The following is a 27990-nucleotide window of genomic DNA, read 5'->3' on the forward strand; positions in this document are numbered from 1 at the left end:
CGCTCTAGCCACTGTACAACGACTTTATGTAATTACTTACGTTTCACAACTGAGGAAAGCTTTAAAATACCGTAAGCCCTGAGATAAAATCCTAATAACTAGAAATCACTATACGGTTGACATGCCGGCCAATCGACAGATCAAATCAAACTAGGAACCAATGGGGTTTACCAGCAAAGTCGGAATGCAAACAAGCACCAAATAAGCCCAAGGCCTGATCCTGCAACTAGCTGCTCAAAGCAAACCACGTGCAGTAGTTCAGTTCTGAGTCTTTCCCTGATTCCAGCAGAGTTCGCGCGGCAACAAACGATGACTTGATCCCGCCCAGCCTCTCTTTCTACGCGGAGCAAAAGCGAAGCGGCAGGAAGCGCAGCCTATCACGCGCTGCCTTTGCCTCTGACGTCACCAGAGCAGGAAGCAGCCGCGACTGGAGAGATCAAGCGGTTGCCCCACGGACTCATTTTGCTGCGGCACCAACGCTATGGCAGCTGTGTGTTAAAGTGCTGCTTTAATGGGTGTTGTTTTCTAACGCGTCCCCCACGCCCCACCGGACAGTAAACCGCGATATTTCTTTACCTGCCAGAACGGAAGCCTTGGGATTTCTTTGGCCATGTTTGCCAAAGCTTTCAGAGTTAAATCCAATACTGCTATCAAAGGGTCTGATAGGTAAGTTTGTCTTGTTTCCTTTTCCTTCAAGGCATTTTACCTTGGTCGTTAATCCGTTGTAAACAGTGCCGGTGCCAGGCTGTTTTGCGCCTTAGGCAACGCTCACTGCTTGCAATACCCCCCACACACAAAAAATTAAAATTTGCTAACTTCACTTTTAAAAAATAGATGCCTTGTAGAGAAAAAATCATGAAAAGCACAAAACTCGAAACTGCTAAATTTATTTCAAATGGCAAGGTTGAGTAATACAACAATCTTTGATTATCTTTCTCAAGTACAAAAGAAGATGTTTCAGCACATAAATTATTTCGAACAATCTTGTGAATAAAACTCTGCCCTTCAAAGGTCAGCACTGCACTTCTCTGAGGCCTGAGCCCTAGGTGGTTGCTTAGCTGGCCTAGTGGTAGCATTGGCCCTGGTTGTAAAGAGCCATGCTTGCTAACCAAACATTGATGAAGATTTACAGGATGCTACTTAAAATTACGTACATTTAGCGGAGAACATACGCTTAAAAAAATGATGTTATGCCTCCCTCAAAGTGCAATTTCTGTACACGTTAATTTTATGCATCATGTGAAATGCAGAGATTGATGGCTGATCAGTAATTAGTGCTTGGGTTATGGCTTCACAGTGATAGTTGGGATATAAATAAGTTGCTTTGTTTTATTTCTCTGCCATGCATATTTAGAAGGTCTTTTTAAGGTTTTGGTCTTTTAAAACTTGAATATATGTCTTCCTCCAAGATTTAGAGTAATAGAGTTGTAATAATAATTAATTACTAATAATTATTGATACCCTGCCCATCTGGCTGGGTTTCCGCAGCCACTCTGGGCAGCTCCCAACAGAATTAAAAGTACAATTAAACATAAAACATTAAAAACTTCCCTAAACATAATAAACTGAGACCAAACAAAAATAGAATATATGAAGGGGTTATGTGTGTGCGTCCTATGGGGCGAATGCAGGCTTTCGGTGAAACCTGGAGAGCGAGAGGGGTCGGTGCACACCGACCCCTCTCGCTCTCCAGGCTTCGCGGACCTCTCCGCAAGCAGCGGGAGCGCTCCGCAAGCAGCGGGAGCCAGCGCTGGGCTCCCACAGCTTGCAGAGAGCTGCCTGTTTGCGGGCTGGGGTTGGGGGAAGCTCGGGTGGGCCTCCCCTGCGCCTGGGGGGGGGAAATAATTTTTTCCCTTTATTTCCCCCCCAAAAAACTAGGTGCGCCTTATGGGACGGTGCGTCCTATAGGGCAAAAAATATGGTAAATGACAAATTTGCAAACTGCCATCACAAACCTGTCACGGGCACCACACACATAGACCAAAGTATACTATTGGGTACAACAGAATGTTTATTTAAAAATCAATTTCAGCTGGGGGAGGAGAATTATGGGCATCAGGGAGGGCCTCTGCAGACATTCATATACCCATGGGCATTATCCTGGCATTCCTGATTTAAGATAGTGGAATGGCTTTGATAATTGGGCACCAATTTTAAAAATGATTTAAAATGATTTTAAAAATGATTTTAATTATTTAGATAATGGAATTGTGTCGTTGACCTTGCAGGAGGAAATTACGAAATGATGTCGCAGCAACTTTTCCCACCCTCACATCTGAACAGCTATCTGAAATTGTGCCGAATAAAGAAGAGCTGAATATCATCAAACTGTATGCTCACAAAGGAGATGCTCTCACAGTCTATGCTAATGGCAGAATACCAGTCCTTTTTGAAATGGAGAAGAGACTGTATCCAACAGGTACAGAAATATGTTTCTGCAGGCAGTTTGCTGTTCTGGGTCTGGGGAGGTTTGAGTTTAATTTGATGTTTTACTTTGGACAAGTTGCAAAATAATATTAAGCCTCCATTTCCCATATCTAAAATGAGAAGAGTGTCAGTTATGGTATAAATGTGCTCAATCTGAGATAGGCAACATACTGTCTTTGATTCATAAATTGTCCCTCCCTGAAACACACACTGCTAGTACAGCTCTGTCTAGGCATTCACTATTTCACTAAAATAAACATGAGGGGAGTGGGAGAGTGGACACGAACTCCTCCATCTTTATTTCTCTCTCACTCTCACTCTCACTCCACAATTTCAAAGGCAATAGCTTATCCATCGCAGACAGTCTATACTAGCAGAGGCTTTCTGCACCGTGTAGAATCCTGAAGAATCAGAGTTGTTTCCTTTCTACAGATAGTCACCCTTGAATTTGTGGAGGGTGGCAGGAATAGTGAGGGGAGGGGAGCTAGCCTGAGCTGACCACCTCATGTGTTCAGTTAAGCTGGATAGTGAATGCCTGAATAGGGCTCATGTAGTTCATGCTATATGAATTTGACCAAACTGCGAGAGGCAGTGGAAGACAGAAGTGCCTGGCGTGCTCTGGTCCATGGGGTCATGAAGAGTCGGACACGACTAAACGACTAACAACAAAGTTCATGCTATAGGGTGGCAGGCAGAGGGCTCTCTTCTTTAACTTTTGCATAGGCAAGAGTTGATAGGTGATTCTGCTTTCCAGCCTTGGTTGTTCAGAAAGAATTATGAGTGCAGCAGCAGGTGTACAATTCCTGCTATGTTCAAATTAATACTGGCCCCCCAAGCAGAGGGTTGAGAAAGGAGTGCACAGGTACGCAGCTTGTTCTCAGGCAGAAAAACCATGGATTACTGGCCCAAGATTATTGTGTCTGAACTAGACCAATCTATTTTCTCACTGCACATTATTTTTACATGTTGGGTTTAAATATCTTGAAACACAAGCTGGGTTGTGTCTTCTGGTTCCTTACCATCATTGTTCCTATGTCTGTCTTATTATTTATGTGTGTAAGCCAGTCTGGGATTTTTTCCTGGCTGAAAAAATACAAATACTTTTAAGTAAAGGAAAATGTCCAGTGTTGAGGCTGTGTGTGCCATTGCTTAATAGACAAGAGGAGATATCAACAGACTTGCCCCCCACCTAAGGTTTGGAAATTAAAAATAACATAAGGGAGGAAAACCCAGGGGGAAGGGGAACAGTCCAATGGGAATTACCGGTACTTGCACTGAGTGCTGTCTTGATTGCTGGCAGCGGGAGGAGAGGGTAATGGAAAATAAGGTGAGGAGGGGAGCAGCATGGAGTATCCTGAAAAATGAATCCTGGCTAGAATCCTGAGCATTCCCACACTGCAATATTTTGTTTTAGGCTCTACTTCCTAATTTTAAATTCGGATTAATGATTATCAGTTCTGAGAAATGGAGGCAGGTAAAGTGTGTCATGCTGGAATTCCACAAGCATTTTGTTTTCTTTTTGGGACAGTGTACACCCTGTGGTCTCATCCTCACCTTCTCCCCGCCTTTTCCACATGGCCACCTGTATTGCACAAACTAACAGGAGGAGCAGGTAAGGGAATGGATCTCAAAGCCATTCTGCATGGCACTGCACATTTGCCTTGTTGTGGAGCTGGTTCTCATGATTGGGCTTGTTATATTGCAGTCCTAAGCATGCTGCTTGGATGTAAGGTCCTTTGAAAGGCAGTGAGGTTTATTTCCAGGTAAATAAATTGATTTTGTCATCGACATGACAGTTTAAACTGAGGTATTCAAGGCTTTTTTTCCCCATTAGGAAGGAAAATAATGTCTAAATAAAGCCTGGTCTGCTTGAATGTTAGAATCTCCTTCTGAGGCTCTTCTTTGGATACCTCTGACATCAGAGATGAATAGGGTGGCAACCAGGGATAAAGTGCCTCTGGAGCTGTAGTGCTCTGCTTATGGAATGCCTCTAACCAACTCTTTTAGACACCCAGCAAAACTTTTTCTAACGTTGCAGGCCTTTTACCTGTTTGTACCTTTTACCAGTGAAGGTGGTGAAGGTCCTGTGAGAGTGTCTGGAGGCGGTTGGAGGATGGATGGCGGCTAACAGATTAAGGTTGAATTCTGACAAGACAGAAGTACTGTTTTGGGGGGACAGGAGGCGCATGTGTCTAGGGCAGCTGTTTACTAGCTCCTTCTGGTACGCAGGCTGAGACCCTATGTGCCAGCGGACTGCCTCGCCAGAGTGGTGCATGCTCTGGTTATCTCTCGCTTAGACTACTGCAATGCAGTCTATGTGGGGCTACCTTTGAAGGTGACCCGGAAACTACAACTAATCCAGAATGCGGCAGCTAGACTGGTGACTGGGAGCGGCCACCGAGACCACATAACACCGGTCTTGAAAGACCTACACTGGCTCCCAGTATGTTTCCGAGCACAATTCAAAGTGTTGGTGCTGACCTTTAAAGCCCTAAATGGCCTCGGTCCAGTATATCTGAAGGAGTGTCTCCACCCCCACCATTCTACCCGGACACTGAGGTAAAGCGCCAAGGGCCTTCTGGCAGTTCCCTCACTGCGAGAAGCCAAGTTACAGGGAACCAGGCAGAGGGCCTTCTCGGTAGTGGCACCTGCCCTGTGGAACGCGCTCCCACCATATGTCAAAGAGAACAACTACCAGACTTTTAGAAGACATCTGAAGGCAGCTCTGTTTAGGGAAGCTCTTAATGTTTGATGCATTACCGTATTTTAATATTTTGTTGGAAGCCGTCCAGAGTGGCTGGGGAAGCCCAGCCAGATGGGCAGGGTATAAATAATAAATTACTTATTATTATTATTATTATTATTATTATTATTATTATTAACTATTTTTTAAAAGAACACTGACAGTTTTATTACTGCCTGTAGTAGAAAGCCAGTATTATATATCTCAGTCCTAGTTTCTAATAAAAATGTTCCAGATTCAAGAAAAAGTTGTGATTTATAACTAATGTGTAATTGACATTTTAGTTGATAACTTTTGGCTTTGTGGTTGAAGAATTGATGGTAGCAGGGCTGATCGGAGCTGCACTGGCAATTAGGGCCAAGGTTTGAAGCCATCCAAGAGAATCCCTTGTTTCATGTAGACATTGAAAGCAGTATTTTTGTCAGTTTCTGTTTTTTAAAAGAGCAGTGGGGGACAAGGGGATGACTGGTGTCTTTAAGATTTTGCTAAGATGCTAATATAGGGTCTTTTCCACAGATCTAATGCTTCCAGGGGTTGTAGTGCCCTCTTATGGTCTTCCTCAGGTAGATCGGGGTACTCTCTGTGCCATCACCTTGGTGGGAAACAGGTATGATTTCTCCTGAAGGCTAATGCTAAAAAGATTTACCTCTTTCTGAAGGTGTTCTTAGAATGCATTTTGAGACCGGAAATTGAGGGTGGGAAAATCAGCCAAATGTGGTCCTCCAGGCCTGTCATACTGGCCTTCAGGATTTTCCTTAGGCTGCACCCCACTTCGGGTCCCACCCCTCATCACCTGTGCCCTTCTCGAGAGCCTTTGGCTGACTACAGTGGGCCATTGGCTTTTGCTTGCCTGAATGGAGAGGTGTGTGATTGTCCCATCCCTCTTGGATTTCAAAAGAAGGCAAGCAGAGAACAACAGGAATGCCTTCTGAGACTCCCATTTATTTTGACTCTGATTGTGTGCCACAGTGTATGCCTTCTATGGATTCACCATAACAATTTGGGGCTTCCAGCAGCAGGGTTGATTTTCACGCATTGTGGGGCATTATTCATTGGCCAGTTCAGACATCTCAGCTCTTCCTGAGTATGCTTAAGGGTTGCATATTTCCTTCTTCTCTTGCATATTTTGGAACACAGACTGTTTTCCAGTAACCGTAGTTTGCTTGGATGGCTGATTCAGGCAAACTTGTTTGCTTCCTAAGCTGAAGTGGAAACCATGGTTTGAACAATTCTTGTTTAGAGGAAATCTATGACTTTGCAAACAGTGGTAACCAAAATCCAAGAAGTGCAGGATTGAACTGTGGTGTTCAGAAGCAGAAGAGGGGACACAAGAGCCTTAAATATGTTCTCAACACAGCCAAACCATGGTTTGGTCATCATGTCTGAAATGAGAGAGATTCCTTAGCTGGGAGCTGCTTTAGTTGGAGTAAGAATTTAGCTGTTTGCTTTATGCTATACTCTCTTTACTTTTCAGTGCCCCTGTGGCCATTGGCATAGCTACCATGTCCTCTGCAGAGATGGTGGCAGCTGGAATGAAAGGAAAAGGCTTCACAGTGCTGCATACATATATGGATCACTTATGGTGGGTGTATCACCAAAACTATTTGACCGTTTACACAATAGGAGAAAAGCACATGGTTAGCTTTTGCCCCCATGCTAATCCAAGACTCAGGTTAGAGAAGGGTGAGCCCTGAGCAAAGTATAAGAAGGATGCAAGTAGAAACTAAGCATAGGTGCACGATTTTGACAATCACTTAAGAAAAAGTGTTCAGTTCCACAGCACCAAATCATAAAACTTTGAACCTTTTCTGTTGTGGCGACACTGAGAACTCTTCTATAGTGCATTCTGAAAAACACTCTTGAATGAATATAACTTTAGGCCACACACTACTTGAAAGTCATCTTAAGGAGTTGAGAGAGATTGTGTTCTTAAGGTTCTGCTGGAGTTATGGCAGTCAGATGACCCCTTACACAGCATTAAATAAATGTGATGGTGTGGTCAGTTTTTCCAGTTTTTCCAGATTGTTTCACTCATAATCTTTACAGTGAAGAAAAATGGTTCTCCACGACTTCATAGCTTAACTGGCCCTGTCTAGACTTTTTTCTTTGAGTTTCTGTTTTGCTGAAATTGAAATTTGGGGCAAGTCTTATTGTGCCATTTGTTTTTGTTGTTTCTTTTTAAATTGAAAAAGGGAGTTTGGTGACAAGTCATGCCCACCAACAATAGTCCCCTTAGAAGCAGAGTCTTCAGAGATGGTGGATGCTGAAGAGGAGGAGCAAGAGGCTGGAGAAGGGGAAGGCAAATCACAGGAAAACAGCCACCCTATTGACCCATGCCTGCAGACAGGGATTAGAAATCTAGGCATGCAAGATGCTATTCAGAGTGTGGACATGACAGAAAAAGAGGAACCTAATGAAAATGGTGCTGCTGAAACTACTGAAGAGAACAACCTAGATGTTCCTCAGGAGGTAGAAGACAGTAGGAATCCACAAGGTAAAAAATATAGGGTTATATACAGGGATTTGCATTCTAGATGAGGTCTAGTAACAACCTTTTGATCAGAACTGATCATTTATACAAACTTAAACATATATACTCTATGCATTTTCAATGTGCCCTATAATGCAGGAATGGGGAACCAGTAACCCTTCAGAAATCTTTGGAATTCAACTCATATTAGCCTCAGCTAGGATGGCCAGAGGGATGATGGGAGATGGTCCTTCAGCAGTATCTGTAGGACCACATGCCCTCTATCCTGATTTTAGGTGAACGATGGACTACAGTTCCCACTGTCCATGTTGGCTGGGGCTGATGGGAATTAAAGTCCAACAGTGTCTGGGAGGGCTGTAGACTGCACATCCCTGATGTATTGTGTGAGATTAATGCAAGTTTTTTGGGGAGGTGGGTGCAAGGTGTGTAGATTATAGAACACATGTGTAACCATGATTCCCTGCAGCAGATGCACTGATGTTGCATGTGATGAGCAACAAAATCCAAACAAATGCATCCCCTTCACACTCCATGGCTTGTATAGGGCATTATACCCTGTTACTAACTTTGTAATGTGAAAGAAGCTTTCATTAAGCTCTGTGCTCACTGCTGGTGTGTCAGCTTTCTTCCGTTGAAATTGAATGTTGGTAGAGACAATGCTGAACTTAACATTCTTCCTTTCATTTATTGCCTCATGTGACTATATTTTCGTGACAGACAAAGAAGAAGGATAAGCTACCAAATGGCTTGTATGTGGAAGTTCATAGCTTGTGACCACGCTGCATGGCACTGAAATTGTTTCCCTGTTCAACACTGACACAACTCGTAGGCATAGACAGGAGCTGAGAGGTTCACAAGGTGGCAGGGACACATTGTGAACTAGGCCATGTTGTGTTCTGTGCAGAGGCTCGTAGGCAGGGAGGGCTATTTTTTAAGCTAGAGCTCAGCAAAACCTCTCAGGTGGGCACCTTTGCCATTATAAGAGAACAAGGGATGCGTTCATGGTGAGTTCTGGCACCTCTTTTTCTAGAAAAATAGCACTGCTTGTAGAGAACAAACGGTTCTGTCTTTTCTTCTAGAGCAAATGGATGCATTGCTTCACCAATGCTTCTTCCACGCCTTAAAATGTAAAGTGAAGAAGTCGGAGCTCCCTCTACTGACCAGCACCTTTCTCCGCAACTACATGTTCGCATGTTGGTACGTGTAGTAAGATCTTCTACTACTGGCAGAGCTGCTGTATTGCTGGCTGAGAAATGTGGAAACGGAGCATAATGTGCTTGTAGAACACTGTTCACCAGAGTCAGGAGTAGAAGCCTTGCATGTACGCTGGACTCTGTGCCTCCGCCATTGTCACTATAAGAACTCATAGGCGAACTCTGCATGGGTCAGAGTCTGCTTTAAGGCATACTCCAGATATGACACAGGTTAAACTTTTGTTCACGTGTTGGCCTGATTTAACTTTGATAAGGTATTCTGTTTTCACCTGTCTCTTGATGATTCATAAGGAAGAGCTAAAGATATCTTCCAGTAAAAGCATAATGAAAATAAAATAAATGCCATAATTCTAGAACTTGCTCCCATAGAACTATAGAACTTGCTCCCATAGGAAGCAGTGATGGCCACCTCTTCAAAAGAGGATTAGACAGATTCATGGAGGACAAGGCTATCAAAGTCTACAGGCCATGATGGCTAAGCTCTACCTCCACAGTCGGAGGAACTAGTGCTTCTGAATACCAGTTGCCGGAAACCTTAGGAGGGGAGAGGGCTCTTGTGCTCGGGTTCTGCTTTCGGGTTTCCCACAGGCATCTGCCTGGCCACTGTGAGAACAGGATGCTGGGCAAGATGGGCCATCGGCCTGATCCAGCAGATTCTTCTTATGCTTGAATTTGTCATGGAGAAGGAGACTCCATTTGCTCTCTTTATATGACATTTAAATTCTTTCCAATCTGTGTGCCCATGTTTTAAGAATATTTTAGCTGGAGAACCTGGAAACATGTTTTTTCTTAAATGTCACCAAAAATGAGAGAGGCCTAATTCCTCTTGTTTCTTGCATATAATTGTGTTTTTTTTCCTTTTCCATCTACCAACAGTCCACAAGGTCAACAACTAGACATAAAGAAATCAAGCTACAAAAAAGTGAGTACCGGTAGTTGTTGTCCTTTTCTGTACCGTGAAAGGTTGAGGAAAGAAATAATAATGAAACATTGGATTGAATGTGGGATTTTCTGCATACACTGCAGATCATCTGCCCCAAAGCTGTGACCCCTTCCTACAAAGGCACTTTGTGCATGTAGATGCTTGATTTGTGAGAAATCTTCAGATGATTTTGCTGGTTAATAGCACAATCGTATACATGTTTGCTAAGAAGTAAGTGTACATAGTAATTTGAAAACAACTGTAAAATTCTGGCCTAATATTGCATTGGCGGGGTTTTAAATATTTTTTTTAAAAAACACTATACAGGTATCATTAAAACATAAGTTGGTGGGTTTTTTTTAATTACAACATAATATACAGTGGTACCTCAGGTTAAGTACTTAATTCGTTCCGGAGGTCCATACTTAACCTGAAACTGTTCTTAACCTGAAGCACCACTTTAGCTAATGGGGCCTCCTGCTGCTGCCACGCCGCCGGAGCACGATTTCTGTTCTCATCCTGAAGCAAAGTTCTTAACCCGAGGTACTATTTCTGGGTTAGCAGAGTCTGTAACCTGAAGCGTATGTAACCTGAAGCATATGTAACCCGAGGTACCACTGTATATCCAAACAAAACAAAACTTTAAAAATTACACCAGAATATTGCTTGTTTCATTTTTCATGTGCATAATAGAGTGAGGGGGAAAGTATTTGATCCCCTGCTAATTTTGCCCGTTTGCTCTCTGACGAAGAAATGACCAGTCCATAATTTTAATGGTAGGTTTATTGTAGCTGTGAGAGACACAATAACAGCAGGAAGAAACCCAGAAGACAAAAGTCAGAGATTAATGTGCGTTATAATGAGTGAAATAAGTATTTGATCCCTTTGCAAAAGATGACTTAGTACTAGGTGGCAAAACCCTTGTTGGCAATTAAAGAGTCCAGACGTTTCTTGTAGGTGGCCACCAGGTCTGCACACATCTCAGGAGGTATTTTGTCCTACTCCTCTTTGCAGATCCTCTCCAAGTCAGTAAGATTTCGAGGCTGATGTGTAGCTACTGGAACCTTCAGCTCCCTCCATAGATTTTTGATGGGATTAAGGTCTGGAGACTGGCTAGGCCACTCCAGGACCTTAATGTGGTTCTTCTTGAGCCACTCCTTTGTTGCCTTGGCCATGTGTTTTGGGTCATTGTCGTGCTGGAATACCCATCCTCAACCCATTTTCAATGCTCTAGCTGAGGGAGGGAGGTGCTCACCCAAGATTTGATGATATATGGTCCCGTCCATCGTCCCTTCGATGCGGTGAAGGTGTCCTGTCCCCTTAGCAGAAAAACACCCCCAAAGCATAATATGTCTCCCTCCATGTTTGACGGCGGGGGGTCGTAACGAGTTGATTTGATGCCAAAGAGCTCGATTATGGTCTCATCTGACCACAACACTTTCACCCAGTTCCCCTCTGGGTCATTCAGATTTGCATTGGCAAACTGCAGATGGGCCTGTACATGTGCTGTCTTGAGCAAGGGGACTTTACGGGCTCTGCAAGATCTAAGTTCTTCACGGCGTAGTGTGTTACCAACTGTTTTCATGGTGTCTATGGTCCCAGCAGCCCTGAGATCATTGACAAGTTCCCCCCATGTAGTTCTGGGCTGCTTCATCACCGTTCTCCCAATCATTGCAACTCCGCAAGATGAGATCTTGCATGGAGCCCCCGACAAAGGGAGGTTGACAGTTATTTTGTGTTTCTTCCATTTGCGAATTATTGTGCCAACTGTTGTCACCTTCTCACCAAGCTGCTTGGCAATAGTCTTGTAGCCCAGTCCAGCCTTGTGCAGGTCTACAGTCCTGTCCCTGACATCCTTGGACAGCTTTTTGGTCTTGGTCATGGTGGCTACTTTGGAATCTACTGGATTGATTGCTTCTGTCGACAGGTGTCTTTTCTACAGGTACTGTAACGAGGTGGGATTACAGGTAAGACCTCTCCCTTTCAGCAGGTGCTTCTAATCTCAGCTCGTTACATACAGTGAAGATACCAGGTAGCCTGACTTCTGGCTAGTTGATAGGGGATCAAATACTTATTTCACTCATTATAATGCGCATCAATCTCTGACATTTGTCTTCTGGGTTTCTGGGGGTTTTCCTGTTGTTATTCTGTCTCTCACAGCTACAATAAACCTACCATTAAAACCATTGTATCCCAGTTTTAGCTGCCTCTCTCTCTTCTAGTTCTCCAGGTTCCTGCAATCAATGCAGCAACAAAACATCCTCCAGGTGAAGGAACTGAATAAGGGAGTAGAGAGCATTGTGAATGTGGACTGGAGGCATGAAAGGTAAGAGAATCTCAATTCTGTGCAAACAAAGTCAAAATACTGAGGGAGGAGATCTAAATGAATGGTTTGGGTTCCTGTGATGATGCTGGTTAATGAGCTGAGCTGCATTTAAGAGCACAATAGCTAATTAGAAGAGATGTTGCTCTTTTTCTTTGGTCTGAAAGGTATTTAATCTCTCGCATGGAAGTTGTGTAATTGTAGGTAATATCCTAGATAAGCTGCTATCTCTCAAGTTGATTTAGAGAAGGCAGAAATGTAAACATGCTGCTGTCCACAAACAGCAGTACAGAAAAGATCTATTTATGAGCAAAGATGTGCATGTCCTTACAAGAATCCAACATGCTTAATAATAAGCTCCACAGATGAGAGGGGTGTTTGTTTGTATGTGCACACATGCACATGCATGCTGGGAAGCACTATAGGGATGAGGATGGCATTAATGCACAGCAGAGGCAATTAGGGAACAAGGTGTTTGTGTGTTTGTTAGTGGCTTGCAAAGGAAGCAAACATTGAGGTGTAAAGTTATGCTTTCTAGCCGGCAAGCCGGAAATTTGGCAGGTGGACAAGGCTCACTTTTGGCACCAATAAGTTGATGTGTGCTGTCAGTAAGCCCCCCTGAAGGCATGCTGTTAGCGAGCCCCACTTTGCATGTGGTCAATCATAACAGTGTATCATTTCATAATGTGATAATAAGTTAGTTGGCAAAAGGCATTAAGGGCATTAATGGAGACTAAAATATCAGTGGTTGTTGGGCATGCATCCTAATGCTCCAGGCATCTCTTTGCTTTAGGCTTCTTCTCATGTTACTTTTGATCAGTACAGATATTAAGATCTGCAATAATGAAGAGAGGTTGTTTGCTGGAAGCTGTGCACAAATGGAGTGTTTCATTACTGGTTTAATGCAGAATCTGTAGATTCCAGTGGTGCTTGCTCCTATAAGGAGCTAACAGGAGTAAGCCCTTTTGAATTCAGTAGGACTTACTCCCAGTGTTGCAACCTAAATAAGCCAGTTCTTAAACTCTGAGTTAATAGGTAATTCCGGAGACATCACAGCAATAGTTAGCATTAATCACCCAGGCTGTGGCTAGAATCCTGGTTTCTTAACTGTCAAACATGTTCACTTACAAAGTTATCCCTTGCTAAATCCACATTTTTAAACTGAGCCAAAGTATTGTTTGCATCAGCTGTTAGAAACTCACTACTTTACTGTCAAGTCCATAAATACAGAACACTTTTCTAAAACAAATTGCCTTTTCTTGTCAAACTCCATTGCTACAGTTTAGTTTCTCCTTATTCAGAAAAAGGTGTAATGTTTCTACCATTGCTCCAGTCTTCCACAGTTCACCATTTGAATCATACTATTACATCACTGCTGGAGAAGAAACAAGCCCAACGATAATGCCTGCATGGCAAAGCGCAGGGGTTGCCCAACCTTTTGGGCCCATAGGCACATTTGCAAAGTGGAAAAGCTTCTGTGGCACCACAGCTAAGCTCACACAGCAACCTTCTCTCTTGGGTACAGTAGAATGCTTCCTTCAAGCCTAATGTCAGCAGGCGAAGGATTTGGGTGCCAGGGAAGGCGTCTGTGGGCATATATGTTGGCAACTCCTGGCATAACCGCTTTGACCACTGCAGGCCTAATTAGGACTCTTGTGCCTTTTAAGACGTGCACCATATCAGGGAAACAATTAGCAAGCAATGCTTTCATTTTCTCTCTACTGCTGCAACCGGGAAGGGCACACCTTTTTGAAACCTATCCTTGATGCTCACTTGTTGAAGGCACTAAAGAGGTTTTGGTAAACCCAACCACTTTCCTTCCGTAACTGTTTATCGTATCCAGAGTGACCATAGTCACCATTGCCTCTGGAAGGGCCCACCCACTTGACCTGTGGCTGCATTGTCAGCAGACCTATAGATACTGAAGTATTGGGAATGGGAAAGGTTGCAGAGCAATGGCAAAGGAAAGGGGAGGAGAATGGGGAGGTGCTTGATGGGACTGGTGGGGCTTACAGGCCCGTCCCCTTCCTACCCCACACAGAAGTCCCACTCCAACTCCTCTTAAAAATTTGGACTGGCTGTGCTTACCTGTCCTCTCTGCCTGCCGCTGCCCATGCTCGCTTTGCTAGCCTCCCTCCAACTTCCACCAGAAGTGGTGACGCTCTGGTGGTAATGAAGATGCACTGCAGCCCGTCGTCTCCCTTCTCCTTGGGGACCATGTCTGGGCTCCGCTCCTTGCTGCTGGGCTGCTGGGCTTCGTTCCCTCGGGGGGGTTCCACACTGTCTCCTCCCCCGCCCATCTATGATGTCACATACACATAGCATTGTAAAGCTCGCATTTTACAGTATCTTTTACAAGGTCTCATTTGTGTTCCTCCTTGGTAGATTGGACGGCGAGGTTCCTGCTGTTATCTGCTGGAACAGGAGCTATGCCTTTCCTCTGTCACAATGGGCACTTGTGATGTCGAGAAGGCTTGGCAGAGTGTGTGGGGGCGGGTGGGCTTTAGTTTAGGTCTACATAGGAACTTAGCCCAAAGAGACACCTAAGACTTTGGATCGTTTCTCCACGCTTTCTCTCCTCCAGGGATTGGCTTCTTTGGAGGCCAGGTCTAGTGTGCTCTGTTTGGCTTGCTTTAGAATTATTCAGAGAACTTTCAGAAGAACTGCCATTGCTAGTTGATGTTTTGCTGTCCATTTGCCCCTGACCAGTATCAGATTGACCTGGGTATGTGCGATGCATTTCCTTGGAGTGGGGAACCTCAGGTCCAGGGGGCCAGATGCAGCCGCCCAGATCTGTCTGTTTAACCCTTGGAATGCTCCCCAAGTCACATCCTGCACTGGTCATGATTCACACTATTTCTTCTTTCCTGGCTGGAATGCCTCTTGCTTATCTGGATGGAGGATTGAGATGGGTGCACAAGCGTATGTAGAAACTAGCCTACTCTACAAAGGTACAATTTCCACCCACTTTTGCCTCAGACCCCACCTACCCCTGGGAAGTTGCCTTTGGAAGGTTTCCCAGAAGCAACTGTGGCCCACAGGCTGAAAAACAGTTTCCAACTGCCTTTCCTTTTGCACAATGTACCTGGCACTCCTATGTCCTTGCATGGCTCCTCTGTGCATATTAGAACACATGCAGAGATACTCACTCTAAGCTATCAGTTATCTTCCTTTGCTGCTAAGAAAGTTGGGGTTGTGCGCTAATTCTCTTCCCTGGGTCTTCCGTGGCTTTATGTATTTATTACATTTATATATCACCTTTATCTTTCAAGGATCTCAAAGGTTTTCTTCATCCTTCACCTGTGAAGTAGCTTAGGCTAAGAGATGGTGACTGACCCAAAGTCACCCAGTGAGCTTCATGGCTGAGTGGAGATTCGAACCCTGCTTTCCCAGTTCCTAGTCCAACACACTAACCATTATGCCACACTGGCTCTCGTGCTGGAAGCCCTGCAGCATAGAGTAGGATGGGAGGCCAGGCCAAGACACCATATTGTGCCACAGCATTCCACTATTGAACACTAGGTTGCTGCTGGAGCATATGGCTTCAAGATGATGATCTGTTCTGTGGACCATCTTGAAGCAGAGGCAGAAATGTGCTTCCACTTTGTGTAAGCAAACGTGTTGAGGGATTTTACACTGTGTTATTGCAATGAGAGGAATGGTCTTGGGTGCCTATGTCCTAGGAGATGACAAGGACGCAACTCTATACTCATTTGTCTCTCAGTCATGAACGGGAATAGCCGTCATGATGAAATGGTAATAAACTCTGTGAAATATTTTGCTTTGATTTTCAGCATTAGGTCTTTTGTAGTACCTATTGAAATAGCAGCACCTGAATTGTCTGTCCAGGATAGCAGAAGTGGTGATGGAGAACAGCCATACCGCTGTCCTGAAATCATACCACTCTATGGCATCTCATCCAAAATGGCTCCCTTATTCCAAGAGTCTGGATATAAGTAAGTAATATAAGAAAATGAACCACTTGACTTGTTCCCTATGTTGTTGTTCTTGTTGTTGCTTGCAGAACATGATGGGCCAAGGAAGTCCTTAAAGGAGTGTGTGAGTGTGTAGCAGATTTCAGAGTGAATGGCCGGCCCGGCAGAAAAATAAGTGAATCTAAAAACACGAATGTTTCTGGGTGCTGAGTTCAATAGTTTGGTTTGGTTGGACCATTTCTCCTGTATGGTGGTAGTGGTGGTAGTGTTCTAAACGAAGGGAACAGCTTCCTTACTGGAGTGTTTCCCCCACTTAAAATAGCCAATTTGCAAAAGCTGATCATTTGCTTTTCCTTCCGAAGTGCAACCTAGCAAGTAACAAAGATTCAATTTTCCTCCAGGAAAGGCGACACCCTGTCCAGCAGTGAAGTGAGAAATGCTGTTATCAACTATGTGAAGCTTAATGAGTTGGTTGATGAAACAAACAAAAAGTATGTAAAACCCCAAAGCTTGTTTAGTAGGGAGATCGCAACACTACTCTCCTTGCTCTGTACTGATAGCGAGAGATAGCTGCAGCCATGATTTTGCACAGGAGTTTCCTCGTGGTTCACCATTACAGTGCTAAGTCAAAACGTGGGAAATGCTACTAGAAAGGGCAAGCACTCTTTCCTATCACAAGTCCCTTTAGGCCAGGGGTCTGCAACCTTTAAGACAAAAAGAGCCACTTGGACCCGTTTCCGAAGAAAAACAACAACTGGGAGCCGCAAAAACATTGCAACATTTAAAACAAATATAACACTGTATATATTGTTTCTTGCCTTCATGCTCTATATGCAGGATTGTGCAGTCAGCTGTAAATCTCAAGAAAAAAGGACAAATTAATAGCTAATTAAAATATTTAATTTACAACCAGGTAACCAGGTTAATGGGACTTTTGCTCCTGAACCTCAGTGCTCAGTGTCTGCACATCAGGGCTGTAAGACGTCACCTTCATTTTCACACAGGCTTGCAAGCTGTCATCTGTGAGGCGTGATCGATGTTTGTTTTTAATATAGTTCATGTTGGAGAAGACCTGCTCACATACATATGTGGAACCAAAGATCGACAGGACTCCAAATGCATACTTTTTCATGTTTATATATAATTATATAATTACTTAACTATTTACCAATTTCAATTCAAATTAGCCCTGTTTTAAAAGTAGGAATCAGAAGCCGACAGTAAGCCGAGCACCCCAGTTAAAGAATAGCTATGCGTTTAAAATTATTGTTGTTATTGATCTACGTCAAGTTTTATTTATTTATTTATTTATTTTATCTTATTTTGAATATTATTATTATTATTTTTAATATATATATATATATATATATATATTTGCTTTCGTAGATTTTCACGGGTACAGGAATGCAGGTTTTGGTGTCCTCGGGTGTCTTCCCGTGTAAAAGTTGGGGTGTCTAGGCGACGTTTCGACGAGGTCTCACTCGTCATCTTCAGGCTGGTGCTTTCGGCTTCTTGTTACTGGAACAGAGCAGGATCTCAGTGTTTGAGTTCCTATAAATACTGTTGAGGGGGTGTGGTGTATAGCCTCCAATGTTCTGGGCAGAGAGGAAGTTCCCAGGCTAGTGTGCCTTTTCTTCTTTTGTTCCTTAATTACTTGAGGGATATCTTGAGTGATTTCTTGAGTGATATCCTGAGTACCACTTAGGTGGGTCATTAGGTGTGGATTAGTTGCTAAAGTCTTTGTGTCTTGACCTGTTGAACTTTGTGAAGAGTTTTTCTGAGAAGATGGCTGTACTGCACTTAGTTGTGCTCTGGCTTGGCTTCGTGTATAGGGGCGAGCTGTGGTTTTGTGGCCTGTGTCAGCCAGATCTGTGTAGGGATTGCAGGGGGGTGCAGCATCCGGAGGTGCCACCATGGTTTGGCTACTGGATGGTGTCTGTAATTTATCTGTGGAGAGGGTCTGGGTTTGGGTCTGGTGTGGTTGATTGGTGATAGCGTTCTGTGTGCCTCTGGATCTGGTGTCAGTTTTTGTGGGGAGGGCTAATTTCCAGATGTCTGGCAAGCGGGATGTGTCGTCACGCTTGTTCATGTTGTGAGGGTGTTTCTCTATCTCGATGGCTTCCATGATTATTCTCTTGTGGTGATGTTCCATGTTAAAGAGCAATTTGGAATCTGCAAAATTAATTTCGTGTCCTGTTTCTTTCATGTGTTGGAAAAGAGAGGAAGTTTTTTCTTCTTTTTTGACGGCATTCTTGTGTTCTGCGATACGTGCATTTATTCGTCTGTTTGTTTGTCCAATGTACGTGGCTGGGCAGACTTTGCAGGGTATTTCACACCAACCGCTACTTACATGCACAATCACACCACCACCCTGCACAAATAAACTCCGTAGCCAAGACTCTCATCTCCAGAACCAAACGCCTGGCTGACAAAGACCACTTGACAACTGAGTTACAGAATCTCTCAAATGTGTTAATTGCCAATGGATACCAGCAAAACAGGGTTACGAAGCTAATCCAAAAAGAAACACCCCCCAAAAACCAAGACACAGAAGAAAACAATGGCATGGCCCTCCTTCCTTATATCAAGGGCACTACAGATAAAATTAGCAAAATCCTCCATAAACACAATATCAAAACAGCCTTTTGCACCAACCAAAAAATAGCCAATATCCTCAGAAACCCCAAGGATAAAATCCAGTTGGAAAACCAAGGGGTCTATGAAATACCCTGCAAAGTCTGCCCAGCCACGTACATTGGACAAACAAACAGACGAATAAATGCACGTATCGCAGAACACAAGAATGCCGTCAAAAAAGAAGAAAAAACTTCCTCTCTTTTCCAACACATGAAAGAAACAGGACACGAAATTAATTTTGCAGATTCCAAATTGCTCTTTAACATGGAACATCACCACAAGAGAATAATCATGGAAGCCATCGAGATAGAGAAACACCCTCACAACATGAACAAGCGTGACGACACATCCCGCTTGCCAGACATCTGGAAATTAGCCCTCCCCACAAAAACTGACACCAGATCCAGAGGCACACAGAACGCTATCACCAATCAACCACACCAGACCCAAACCCAGACCCTCTCCACAGATAAATTACAGACACCATCCAGTAGCCAAACCATGGTGGCACCTCCGGATGCTGCACCCCCCTGCAATCCCTACACAGATCTGGCTGACACAGGCCACAAAACCACAGCTCGCCCCTATACACGAAGCCAAGCCAGAGCACAACTAAGTGCAGTACAGCCATCTTCTCAGAAAAACTCTTCACAAAGTTCAAGAGGTCAAGACACAAAGACTTTAGCAACTAATCCACACCTAATGACCCACTTAAGTGGTACTCAGGATATCACTCAAGAAATCACTCAAGATATCCCTCAAGTAATTAAGGAACAAAAGAAGAAAAGGCACACTAGCCTGGGAACTTCCTCTCTGCCCAGAACATTGGAGGCTATACACCACACCCCCTCAACAGTATTTATAGGAACTCAAACACTGAGATCCTGCTCTGTTCCAGTAACAAGAAGCCGAAAGCACCAGCCTGAAGATGACGAGTGAGACCTCGTCGAAACGTCGCCTAGACACCCCAACTTTTACACGGGAAGACACCCGAGGACACCAAAACCTGCATATATATATATATATATATATATTGCGTTCAACTGTTTTTTAAACAGAAGGGGTGGGCACTGTAGGCAGGGGGCAGTAACTGCCCTTGCTCCTGATCAAGCAAATAAATTTAAAGTAACCACTAAATAAAATGAGTTGGCCTAATGAACCAACTTCCAGTTAATTTAAACGGAATTAAGTAATTAAATTGGCCTGCAATAATAAATACTGTTTCTTAATTAACTAACCAAAGGACTTAAATCAACCAAATGAATCTAATCAATTAAATTAAATTGATATACAATCAGAATCCAGCAGCAATTGATCTGCCCTTTCTCTTAGTCAACCAAAATGAATTTAAAGTTCCAACCAAATGAATTAAATTACCAAAATGAATCCACACTCGATAAGCTTAAATACAATTGGAATCAAGCAATAAGTTGACTACTGCAAGCACTTATTAAAGCAATCAAATTAATTATATTTCAGGGTTGCATATATATCCTTGGAGCTAAAGCCCTAATTAAAGCGCTTTAATATAATAACACTCAGAGTCAAACCTCTATGAGCTCTTAAAATGCTTAACTTAAATAACTTGTTCTCTTCCAATCCACCAATTGAGCATATATTGTCACTTATAAAGCCTGAGTATCCAATTCCCACAACAGAGGCCTCACCTAAAATGGCCGCCGGGCCAAACCACGTGGTTAGCTCAAAATGGCGACCGCAACTTCCTGGTTACCAAGCAACACAGCTATCAACTTCCTGTCCCTGGCTGCCAGCGTCCTGCCTCTGTGTCTGATCCAATCATAAGCGGCTTTTTGCGTGTTTCCGCCCAGAAAATGCGCCTCCTCCCCTCGCCTCCGCCCCGGAGCCGCAGCAAAGGAGTTAAAGAGCCGCATGCGGCTCTGGAGCCGCAGGTTGCCGACCCCCGCTTTAGGCTAAGTACTTCTGCAGTTTAGATGGGCCCAAGTGCAGTGTTGATTGTGCTCAAATGTATGTCCAACCTCAACAAGTGTTTGTGTGCAAACACACACACACACACACACACACACACACACACAACTTGTGCAGGTGTATCCCATATATTGTGCCTAGTAGAATTTTAAACTAGTGGTCATTTTCCTGATTTATTTTGTTATTTATTTCATAGAATGTATACACCACTTGATTAAAACTCCCCCACCCCACCCCATTCAGGAAAATCGTACAACAATAGTTTAACAAGAAGTTTAAATACTAAAACCAGTTAGGATTCCTATCAACTTTCTAAGCATCTAGGTAGGCTTGCCTAAACAAGAATGTTTTTTAGCTGGTGCTGAGAAGAACGCAGTGAAGGCACCTGCTTGATATCAATAGGCAGGGAGTTCCAAAGTGTAGGTGCTGCCACTAAATGATCAAGTTCTTACACACATGGATTGCGTATTATGTGGCATCTGTAGAGTGCCAATTCCGCCAATCGAAGCAGTTGAGAGGGCACATGTAGGGTAAGCTAATCTCATGGATAATTTAGGAGTGCCACAAGATTAAAGACATCTTAGTTGATTAATCATATCACTTTTTTTTAGTGATATGATTCTGTAGGTTGATCTGTTAGCTTAATCATTAAAAGTTTTGATTAGCTAAACAGGTGACCTTTGATTAACTGGGCAAAGAATTTTTAAACATTAAATTATCTTTAAGAGAGGTACATGGAAAAAAAGAACTTGACAAGCAACATATTCAGACATAATCTACAAGCAAAGATGACATGCTGTTTTATATAACCCATTCTCAAGTTTTCAGCAGTCAAGTAAGGTTTTTAGCACCCAACTTACCACATAATAGTGCAAGTGCAGTGTGACTTTTGGAAATCCTTTTTGTACCTTTTAACAACAAAGTGCTAAAGAGACAAACATGATCTTTATAATCTGTAGAGTGCTACACATTCTTGATGTTGGTGCATTTCCAATTCAGGTGATGAGTGATCACGCTGAGGACAGACTTTTAAATCTGCCTTCCTTTGTTACAGCTTTATAAAGGTGGATCCTATCTTGTGTGATTGTCTGTTGGACAAATCTGAGCAGAATGAAATTTCAAAGCTCACATGGGACAATCTCCTGACCAGGTGAGGGGGGAGTGATTCCCACTGCTGCTTCATATACTTGCCTCAGTATTTCCTATAATGCAGGCCACTATGTATTATGGTATCTTTAATGTTTGCAAAAGGAGGTTAAGCCCAAACCATTCAAAGGTTAAAATTGTCACTAAGGTTTTGTGCTGTGTTGCTTTGTGTTATGCAAGCGGACTGGAATTTTATGACACAGTAGCCTGATTTGCACATCATGGTAAGCCATAGATTATGGATTACTGCATGCTGTTCAGTGCCCTCTTGCCTTTCTCCACTCACTCTTCAGCCAAGAGAGAAGCATACTGCACAGCTTGGCTTAGTGCTTGGGTGAGGAACATCAGGCATGGGGGCCAAATGTAGCCCTGAGGACTCCAGAGCACACCCTCTCTCCTTCAGCCACACCCTTCACTCTTGCTCCATTGCACTCCCAAGTGTTTTTGCTTGGCTGGAACATGTCCTTGAATGCTGATAGTGCCTTTGGCTTGCGTGGATGCCGAGGGTATGCAAGTGTCTGTATAAACCATGCAAAAGTGAAATGTGCACTTATTTCTCTGACTCTGCCCACAATTGGCCCATGGCCCAGAAGGGAGTGGGCCGCTCAGGTTCCCCCCACACCTTCTGCTTAGTGTTCCAGGCGAACCAACACTTGCAGTTTCTCTCCCCAAACAAATGACGAGCCACAGACCAAGAACCAACCTTGGCTTCTTGGGGACAGAAGCTAACCCTGAGTCCTGGTTCACTGGTAATGCTAAGCCTCACCTCACAGTTTGTTTTTCCTGGCTCCAGGTGGGTCAGAATAAAGTGGGAGCAAGTGAGCAGCTGCTTGCTCTGGTAAGCCATGGTTTATAATTTGCTTCCCATGAGGTGCAGGCATGGCCACTGTAAAAGTAAACACAACAAGCTTGGCTTCTTTGGGACCTTCTACAACTCCCCATTCTCTTCTGTTACTTTGAGGATCATAATATTTTATTTTTTAAAAGTCTTTGGAATTAGGAGAGGTACAAAGATAATAATGTAACTATGTCTGTCTGGCAGTGTCGTCTGTTAAAAATCACAAAAACCTTTTAAGACATAATATTGATTGTACTTTATTTCCCAGAATAATCCTGTTACAGAATAGCATCATGTATCACATAGATGAAGGCTGCTAGATGAAGTATAATTAATTCCTGTCGGTCTCCCTACGGTTGTCTAGTATACAGCCTACACATGGGATGCAAATCAGCCTCCCATCATTATTAACTTTCAGAGGGAATTTTAAAACCAACCTTTCACCCAGGCATTTGATGGCTGAAGAATACTGCTCCTGGCAGTTGTCTATAACAGTTCTTTCTTACATTCTTAAGTTAACTGTAACTGTTTTTAGAATGCTTTAAAAAATGATGGATGTGATTCCCACCCTGGGCTCCATTGGGAAGAATAATTTAAACTCAATAAATAAATAAAACCCTGAGGTGAATAAAGGCAAGCTGTATCAGATTGAGTCTTTGAATAGATGTTCTTGGTACTTAAGTATAGCAGGAATAGCTAAGCCAGAAAGCTGCCATCCCTCTGTGCTGTCCTGGATAAGCTTAATCTTAGCGCTGCTTTTGTGGCAGGTGTCTGGATAAACTACAGCCCTTCCATCAGGTGACTTTTTTTGGACATGACCCCATCGTGAGGAAAGGAAACAATGATCCCATTGATATAAACATAGCACAAAGATCGTGCAATAAAAAGGTAAGGGCAAGGAGAGAAGTAGTCTTCTGTGGAAACATCCAAACTGTGCTGCCTTTTTTTTAATGTCTGCCTTTTGAAATGTTTTATAATACTGGACTATCTTTTGAAAGTTTGCCCATTGAAAACACCATTTCCAGAGCAGTCTCCTAGCCCTGTTATGCAGAGAGAGGAAAATAAAGAGGCTGAGCCCATGATCCTACTTTTTGGGCATGGAGAGCAGGGAAGGCTGTTTATAACTACCAGAGCTGTAGTTATTGCCCCAGAAAACAATTGACAACTGGGCTAGCATGTGCCGCCTGTACAGGTGAGCATTCCTGGGCTTAAGTCGTAGCCACACCTCCTCTCTGAACCCCTGGGTATCAGGTAGGAGGTCCAGATGTTACACTGACACCTTACAATGCCACTGGTGCATGGTTTGTAATTTATTTCAACCACCCGGGGGTGAAGAGGGCAAGGCGGAGAAGGCCAGATCAGGAGATAAACTGAAGTTCTCTGTTTAGAGCTTATCTGATATCTGTTGGCCCTAGTTCAGAAGGATAGTAGGAAGCACCTACTGGCAGCTGAGTCAGATATACATTGCACAGAGACTTCTGAAAGTGTGTCACCAAAGTGCTACTCCGGGAAGATGGAAGGCACATGTTGCAGACCTAAGGGAGGAACAATAGCTTGAGTGCAGCACATGTTTCACATGCAAAAAGTCTTAAGGTTCAATCTCTGGCAGCTCCAGTGGAGAGGATCAGATAGCAGGTGATGGGCAAGATCTCCGAGTGAGGCACTAGAGAACTGCCCACAGTCAGAGTAGATGCTACTGACCTGGATAGAGTAATAGTCTGAAGCGATAGAAGGCAACTTAATATGAGTGTTGCCCTCATGGATCTGTATCCCTGTTCCAGAGGAGCAGCCAAGCAGGTGCAGTAGAAGAAGCTAAAACAGACTGGAGCAGAGCTGCATGGAAGTGTACCTGGGTCATTAGCAGCTTTTTGTTCCCTTTTTGTGTGTGCATACTTATTACTAATACTAATTTCATTTGTACCTCACCCATCTGACTGGATTGCCCCAGCCACTCTGGGTGGCTTCCAACAAATATTAAAGCATAATAAAACATCAGACATAAAAAACCTCCCAATACAGGGCTGCCTTCAGAAGTCTTCTAAAAGGTGTATACTTATTTATCTCCTTGACATCTGATGGGAGGGAGTTCCACAGGAATAATAGTTTTATTTCGGTAATTGTGTGTGTGTAGACCTGAACTAATTGCAGCTCGCAGATGCAGCGTTATGGCTTGAAGGTGGTGGTCCAGGGTGTTGATGGTATCCGACATGCTTGGGTGCAAGACCCTAGGAATAAACCAACCCAATACAAAGTTGTCATTTTTTTCAGGTAGAGATGATTAATTCAGCCCAGTACTATACATGATTCAGCCAGGGGTTGGGAGTCAGAAGAGGTGCAATGGGCCCTTGTACTGTTTTAACATTGGCATTTCTTTTGCCTTTCTCTGAAGGAATGCAAAGTAGTTTTCATTTATATTAGTGTTTCAAAACATAGTCAGCTGGTGGTCCTGTCTTCAAACCCCAGGGGCAGAAGCTAGCATGCCTTTGGGTAAGGAAGTCCTGAAGTAGCCTCAGAGAAGGGTTGGTTGGTTGGTTGGTTGTGGGGTGGTCTCCATAGGAGCTTCCTGGCCTGGGCCTTTTGCTTTTGCCCTAATGGGTGATGTGTGAATCTGACCAGGCCACTGGCTAGCATTTATCCCCACCCCCAGCTTTCCTAATTAACATCCCTTCCTCCTAAGCTCCTAGGGCAAAACATTAAGATTTGGTCTGTTGCTACACTGTTTCCCCACCACCACCAACCAGGATGAACCTTGATAGTGTTACCCCAGTGCTTCAGTTAGTCGCTTGCTTTTATGTATGCCTTTCACTTAAATCACATAGGTTGTGCAATATGCTTGCTGTCAAACATGCACTGCTTCTATTCATTTCCAAGCATAGGTATTATTAATATGCACAGGCCAAGGCCCTATGAAAATAACTTTGCTGATACCACATAGCCTGTAAGAATGTACGAAAGTAAAATTGCACACTAATGATTGAGCATTGTATATTAGTGCAACCACGTAATGCCATCTGTCCTTTCGGTTGGCAGGTAACCATAATTAAGAATCTTGAGCTGTATGGGCTAGACCCACAGGCTGTTGCCAACTTTCTCCAGCTAAAAGTTCAGGCGAGTGCCACTGTCACCACACTTCCGGGGGCAAAGGACAGAGCCCAGGTCCAGGTCCAAGGCAATCAGATCCACCACCTTGCTAAGCTGCTGGTGGGTAAGTATCTTTAGCAGGGGTAGGGAACCTGCCAGGGCAGCACACCAGTGGTGGGTGGAGTCAGAGGAAGAGCAATGGACATACCTTTGCACATTAGGCTATATTCCAGCAATGCAAAAGCCAGATGTTGGGACATGTGCATGCACACACACACGGTCTCCATTCAGGCTCAGAAGAGGCGTCATCACAAGGTGACATACCAGCCAGGCAAAGCACTGATGGAAGGTGTAGCTTAGGGGAAGGGCTAAGGCCCAGCATGCAAAGTCTGGCTGCCAGGCCTGAAGTTCTCCACTCCTAATCCATGGCAAACTCATAACATCATTTATTATGTTTTGAAGGTTTAGTCACTTATTAGATTAACAGTGCAATCCTAGGAATATCTTCCCAGGAGCATATCCTATTGAATTCAATAGTGCTTTACTTGCAGCCTAAATGGATTTTACAATATTCTGATCAGTTTCTAAGATGTGCTCTTCTGAGGAGGAGGCTGTTGGAAAACTGTTATACATAAACTAAAAAGCAAAGTGCTATTTTCCCTTCAGAGTTATTTTATTCATGTGTAACCTTATGCAGATTGAATTCAGTGGCTAATTAGGGCTGCCACATTACCGTATTTACACAGATTTAATGCACCATCAAATCTAATTTTCATGACGTAATTTGTCCCAAAATGGTGTGCATTACATTCGAGTAAATACAGCAAGTGCAATGTCTTCCTATGTATATTTATTCATAATTAAAAATGCACAGGAGTACCGTATTTTTCGCACGATTGGACGCACCGGACCATTGGACGCAGCTAGTTTTTTGGGGGGGAAATAAAGGGGGGGGAAATTCCCTTTATTTCCCCCCCAAAAGCAGGTCAGGGAAACCAAACCAGGTCGAGGAACAGAGGGATAGTGGCGCTGCGCCTCCCTGCTGTCCCCCGAGCTTGTGGGGCTGGCTGATGTCTGCTTGGCGCGCGGGGCGCTCTGCTTCAGGGGGCCCCACCCGCCAGGCAGCAGGCTGCTATCCGCAGCGTGGGGAGCCCTGCGGGGAACTCCTGCAAGACTCCCCACGCTGCGGATGTGTTCCCGAAGCGCCGGGCGCTCTGCTTTCAGGGCGCCTGACGCTCCGGGAAGCAGGCTGCTATCCGCAGCGTGGGGAGCCCTGCAGGGAACTCCTGCAGGGCTCCGCACGCTGCGGATGTGTGCCTGGCGCGAGGGGCGCTCTGCTTCAGGGCGCCCCACCCGCCGGGCAGCAGGCTGCTATCCGCAGCGTGGGGAGCCCTGCGGGGAACTCCTGCAAGGCTCCCCAGGCTGCGGATGTGTTCCCGAAGCACCGGGCGCTCTGCTTTCAGGGCGCCCGACGGACACTCCGGGAAGCAGGCTGATATCCTCAGCCTAGACACGGCTAGCGGAGCACTATTCCCGAAGCTTGGGGCGTGCGGAGCTCAGCGCGCCCCAAGCTTCTGGGTGCCGGCAAGGTCTAGACGGCTAGCGGAGACCTTGCCGGCACACAGAAGCTTGGGGCGCGCTGAGCTCCGCACGCCCCAAGCTTCGGGATTAATGCAGCACTCCGCTAGCCGTGGGAGAGCTGGGTCTCTAGCGGATAGCTTCCTGAAGCCTGGAGAGCGAGAGGGGTCGGTGCGCACCGACCCCTCTCCCTCTCCAGGCTTCAGCGGAAGCCTGCATTCGCTCCATAGGACGCACACACATTTTCCCTTGCTTTTTAGGAGGGAAAAAGTGCGTCCTATGGTGAGAAAAATACGGTACATTTTTTAGTAAGGCGAGTGTCCCAAGTACAATGCTTTAGAATTTTCAGAGCATATTACTCTTTTAGTAAGAGTCCTATTGTGATAAGCTTTTGAGCTGTCAAATACAGATTGATTACATGTTGACTTTGTTCCAGAGGACTACCAGATACCTCGCAAATACATCAAGGGCCTTGAGATGGCACCAAAGATGGGCCGGAAGAAGTAGCCAGGTCTGAAGATCAAAGTCAGAACTTAGTCATTTATCTTATTAAAATATTTATAAATAACAAATTCAGCTGCCTTACCTATAAAATAATGGAATTTATAAATAAAACTTTTCCCAATAACCTTTGCTGGACTATCTCCATAGCTTGTTGTGGAACACCTCAGCATGTTTACTGAGCACTGTTCTAGTGCAAATAGGTCC

The 27990-nt window shown here is 44.2% G+C and overlaps 2 protein-coding genes across 3 annotated transcripts in view; one reads left to right on the top strand and one right to left on the bottom strand.

Moving 5' to 3' along the window:
• The window catches only part of DYRK3 (dual specificity tyrosine phosphorylation regulated kinase 3), a 38748-nt gene extending 24203 nt beyond the window's left edge, over window positions 1-14545 (bottom strand). Inside the window, exon 1 of one of the 2 annotated variants that reach the window (XM_081916349.1) lies at window positions 14209-14545. In XM_081916349.1, coding sequence (XP_081772475.1) covers window positions 14209-14420 — 212 coding nt within the window. In that variant the 5' untranslated portion in view covers window positions 14421-14545. The remainder of the gene's footprint in view (window positions 1-14208) is intronic. The other variant, XM_081916352.1, reaches the window with a different exon arrangement.
• Window positions 427-27910, top strand: EIF2D (eukaryotic translation initiation factor 2D). Its single transcript, XM_081916358.1, has 15 exons — window positions 427-666; window positions 2229-2419; window positions 3956-4039; window positions 5687-5777; window positions 6645-6752; window positions 7363-7664; window positions 8741-8858; window positions 9752-9797; window positions 12020-12123; window positions 15915-16076; window positions 16457-16546; window positions 21694-21789; window positions 23391-23511; window positions 25654-25828; window positions 27719-27910. Exons 1-15 carry the CDS (start codon window positions 611-613, stop codon window positions 27787-27789), a joined length of 1815 nt encoding a protein of 604 aa, XP_081772484.1. The 5' UTR covers window positions 427-610; the 3' UTR covers window positions 27790-27910.
• Window positions 27911-27990: the final 80 nt, after the last annotated feature.

This window comes from Podarcis melisellensis, assembly GCF_964234715.1.
Source record: "Podarcis melisellensis genome assembly, chromosome: 6".
Taxonomy (NCBI): Eukaryota; Metazoa; Chordata; class Lepidosauria; order Squamata; family Lacertidae; genus Podarcis; species Podarcis melisellensis.

What these genes read in the sequence shown, in the direction of transcription:
- EIF2D (XM_081916358.1), top strand. Translation starts at nt 611, where the DNA reads ATGTTTGCCAAAGCTTTCAGAGTTAAATCCAATACTGCTATCAAAGGG. An exon ending in GAAGAGACTGTATCCAACAG is followed by an intron (nt 2,420 to 3,955) that starts GTACAGAAATAT and finishes TTTTTGGGACAG; the next exon opens with TGTACACCCTGTGGTCTCAT. An exon ending in AACTACATGTTCGCATGTTG is followed by an intron (nt 8,859 to 9,751) that starts GTACGTGTAGTA and finishes ATCTACCAACAG; the next exon opens with TCCACAAGGTCAACAACTAG.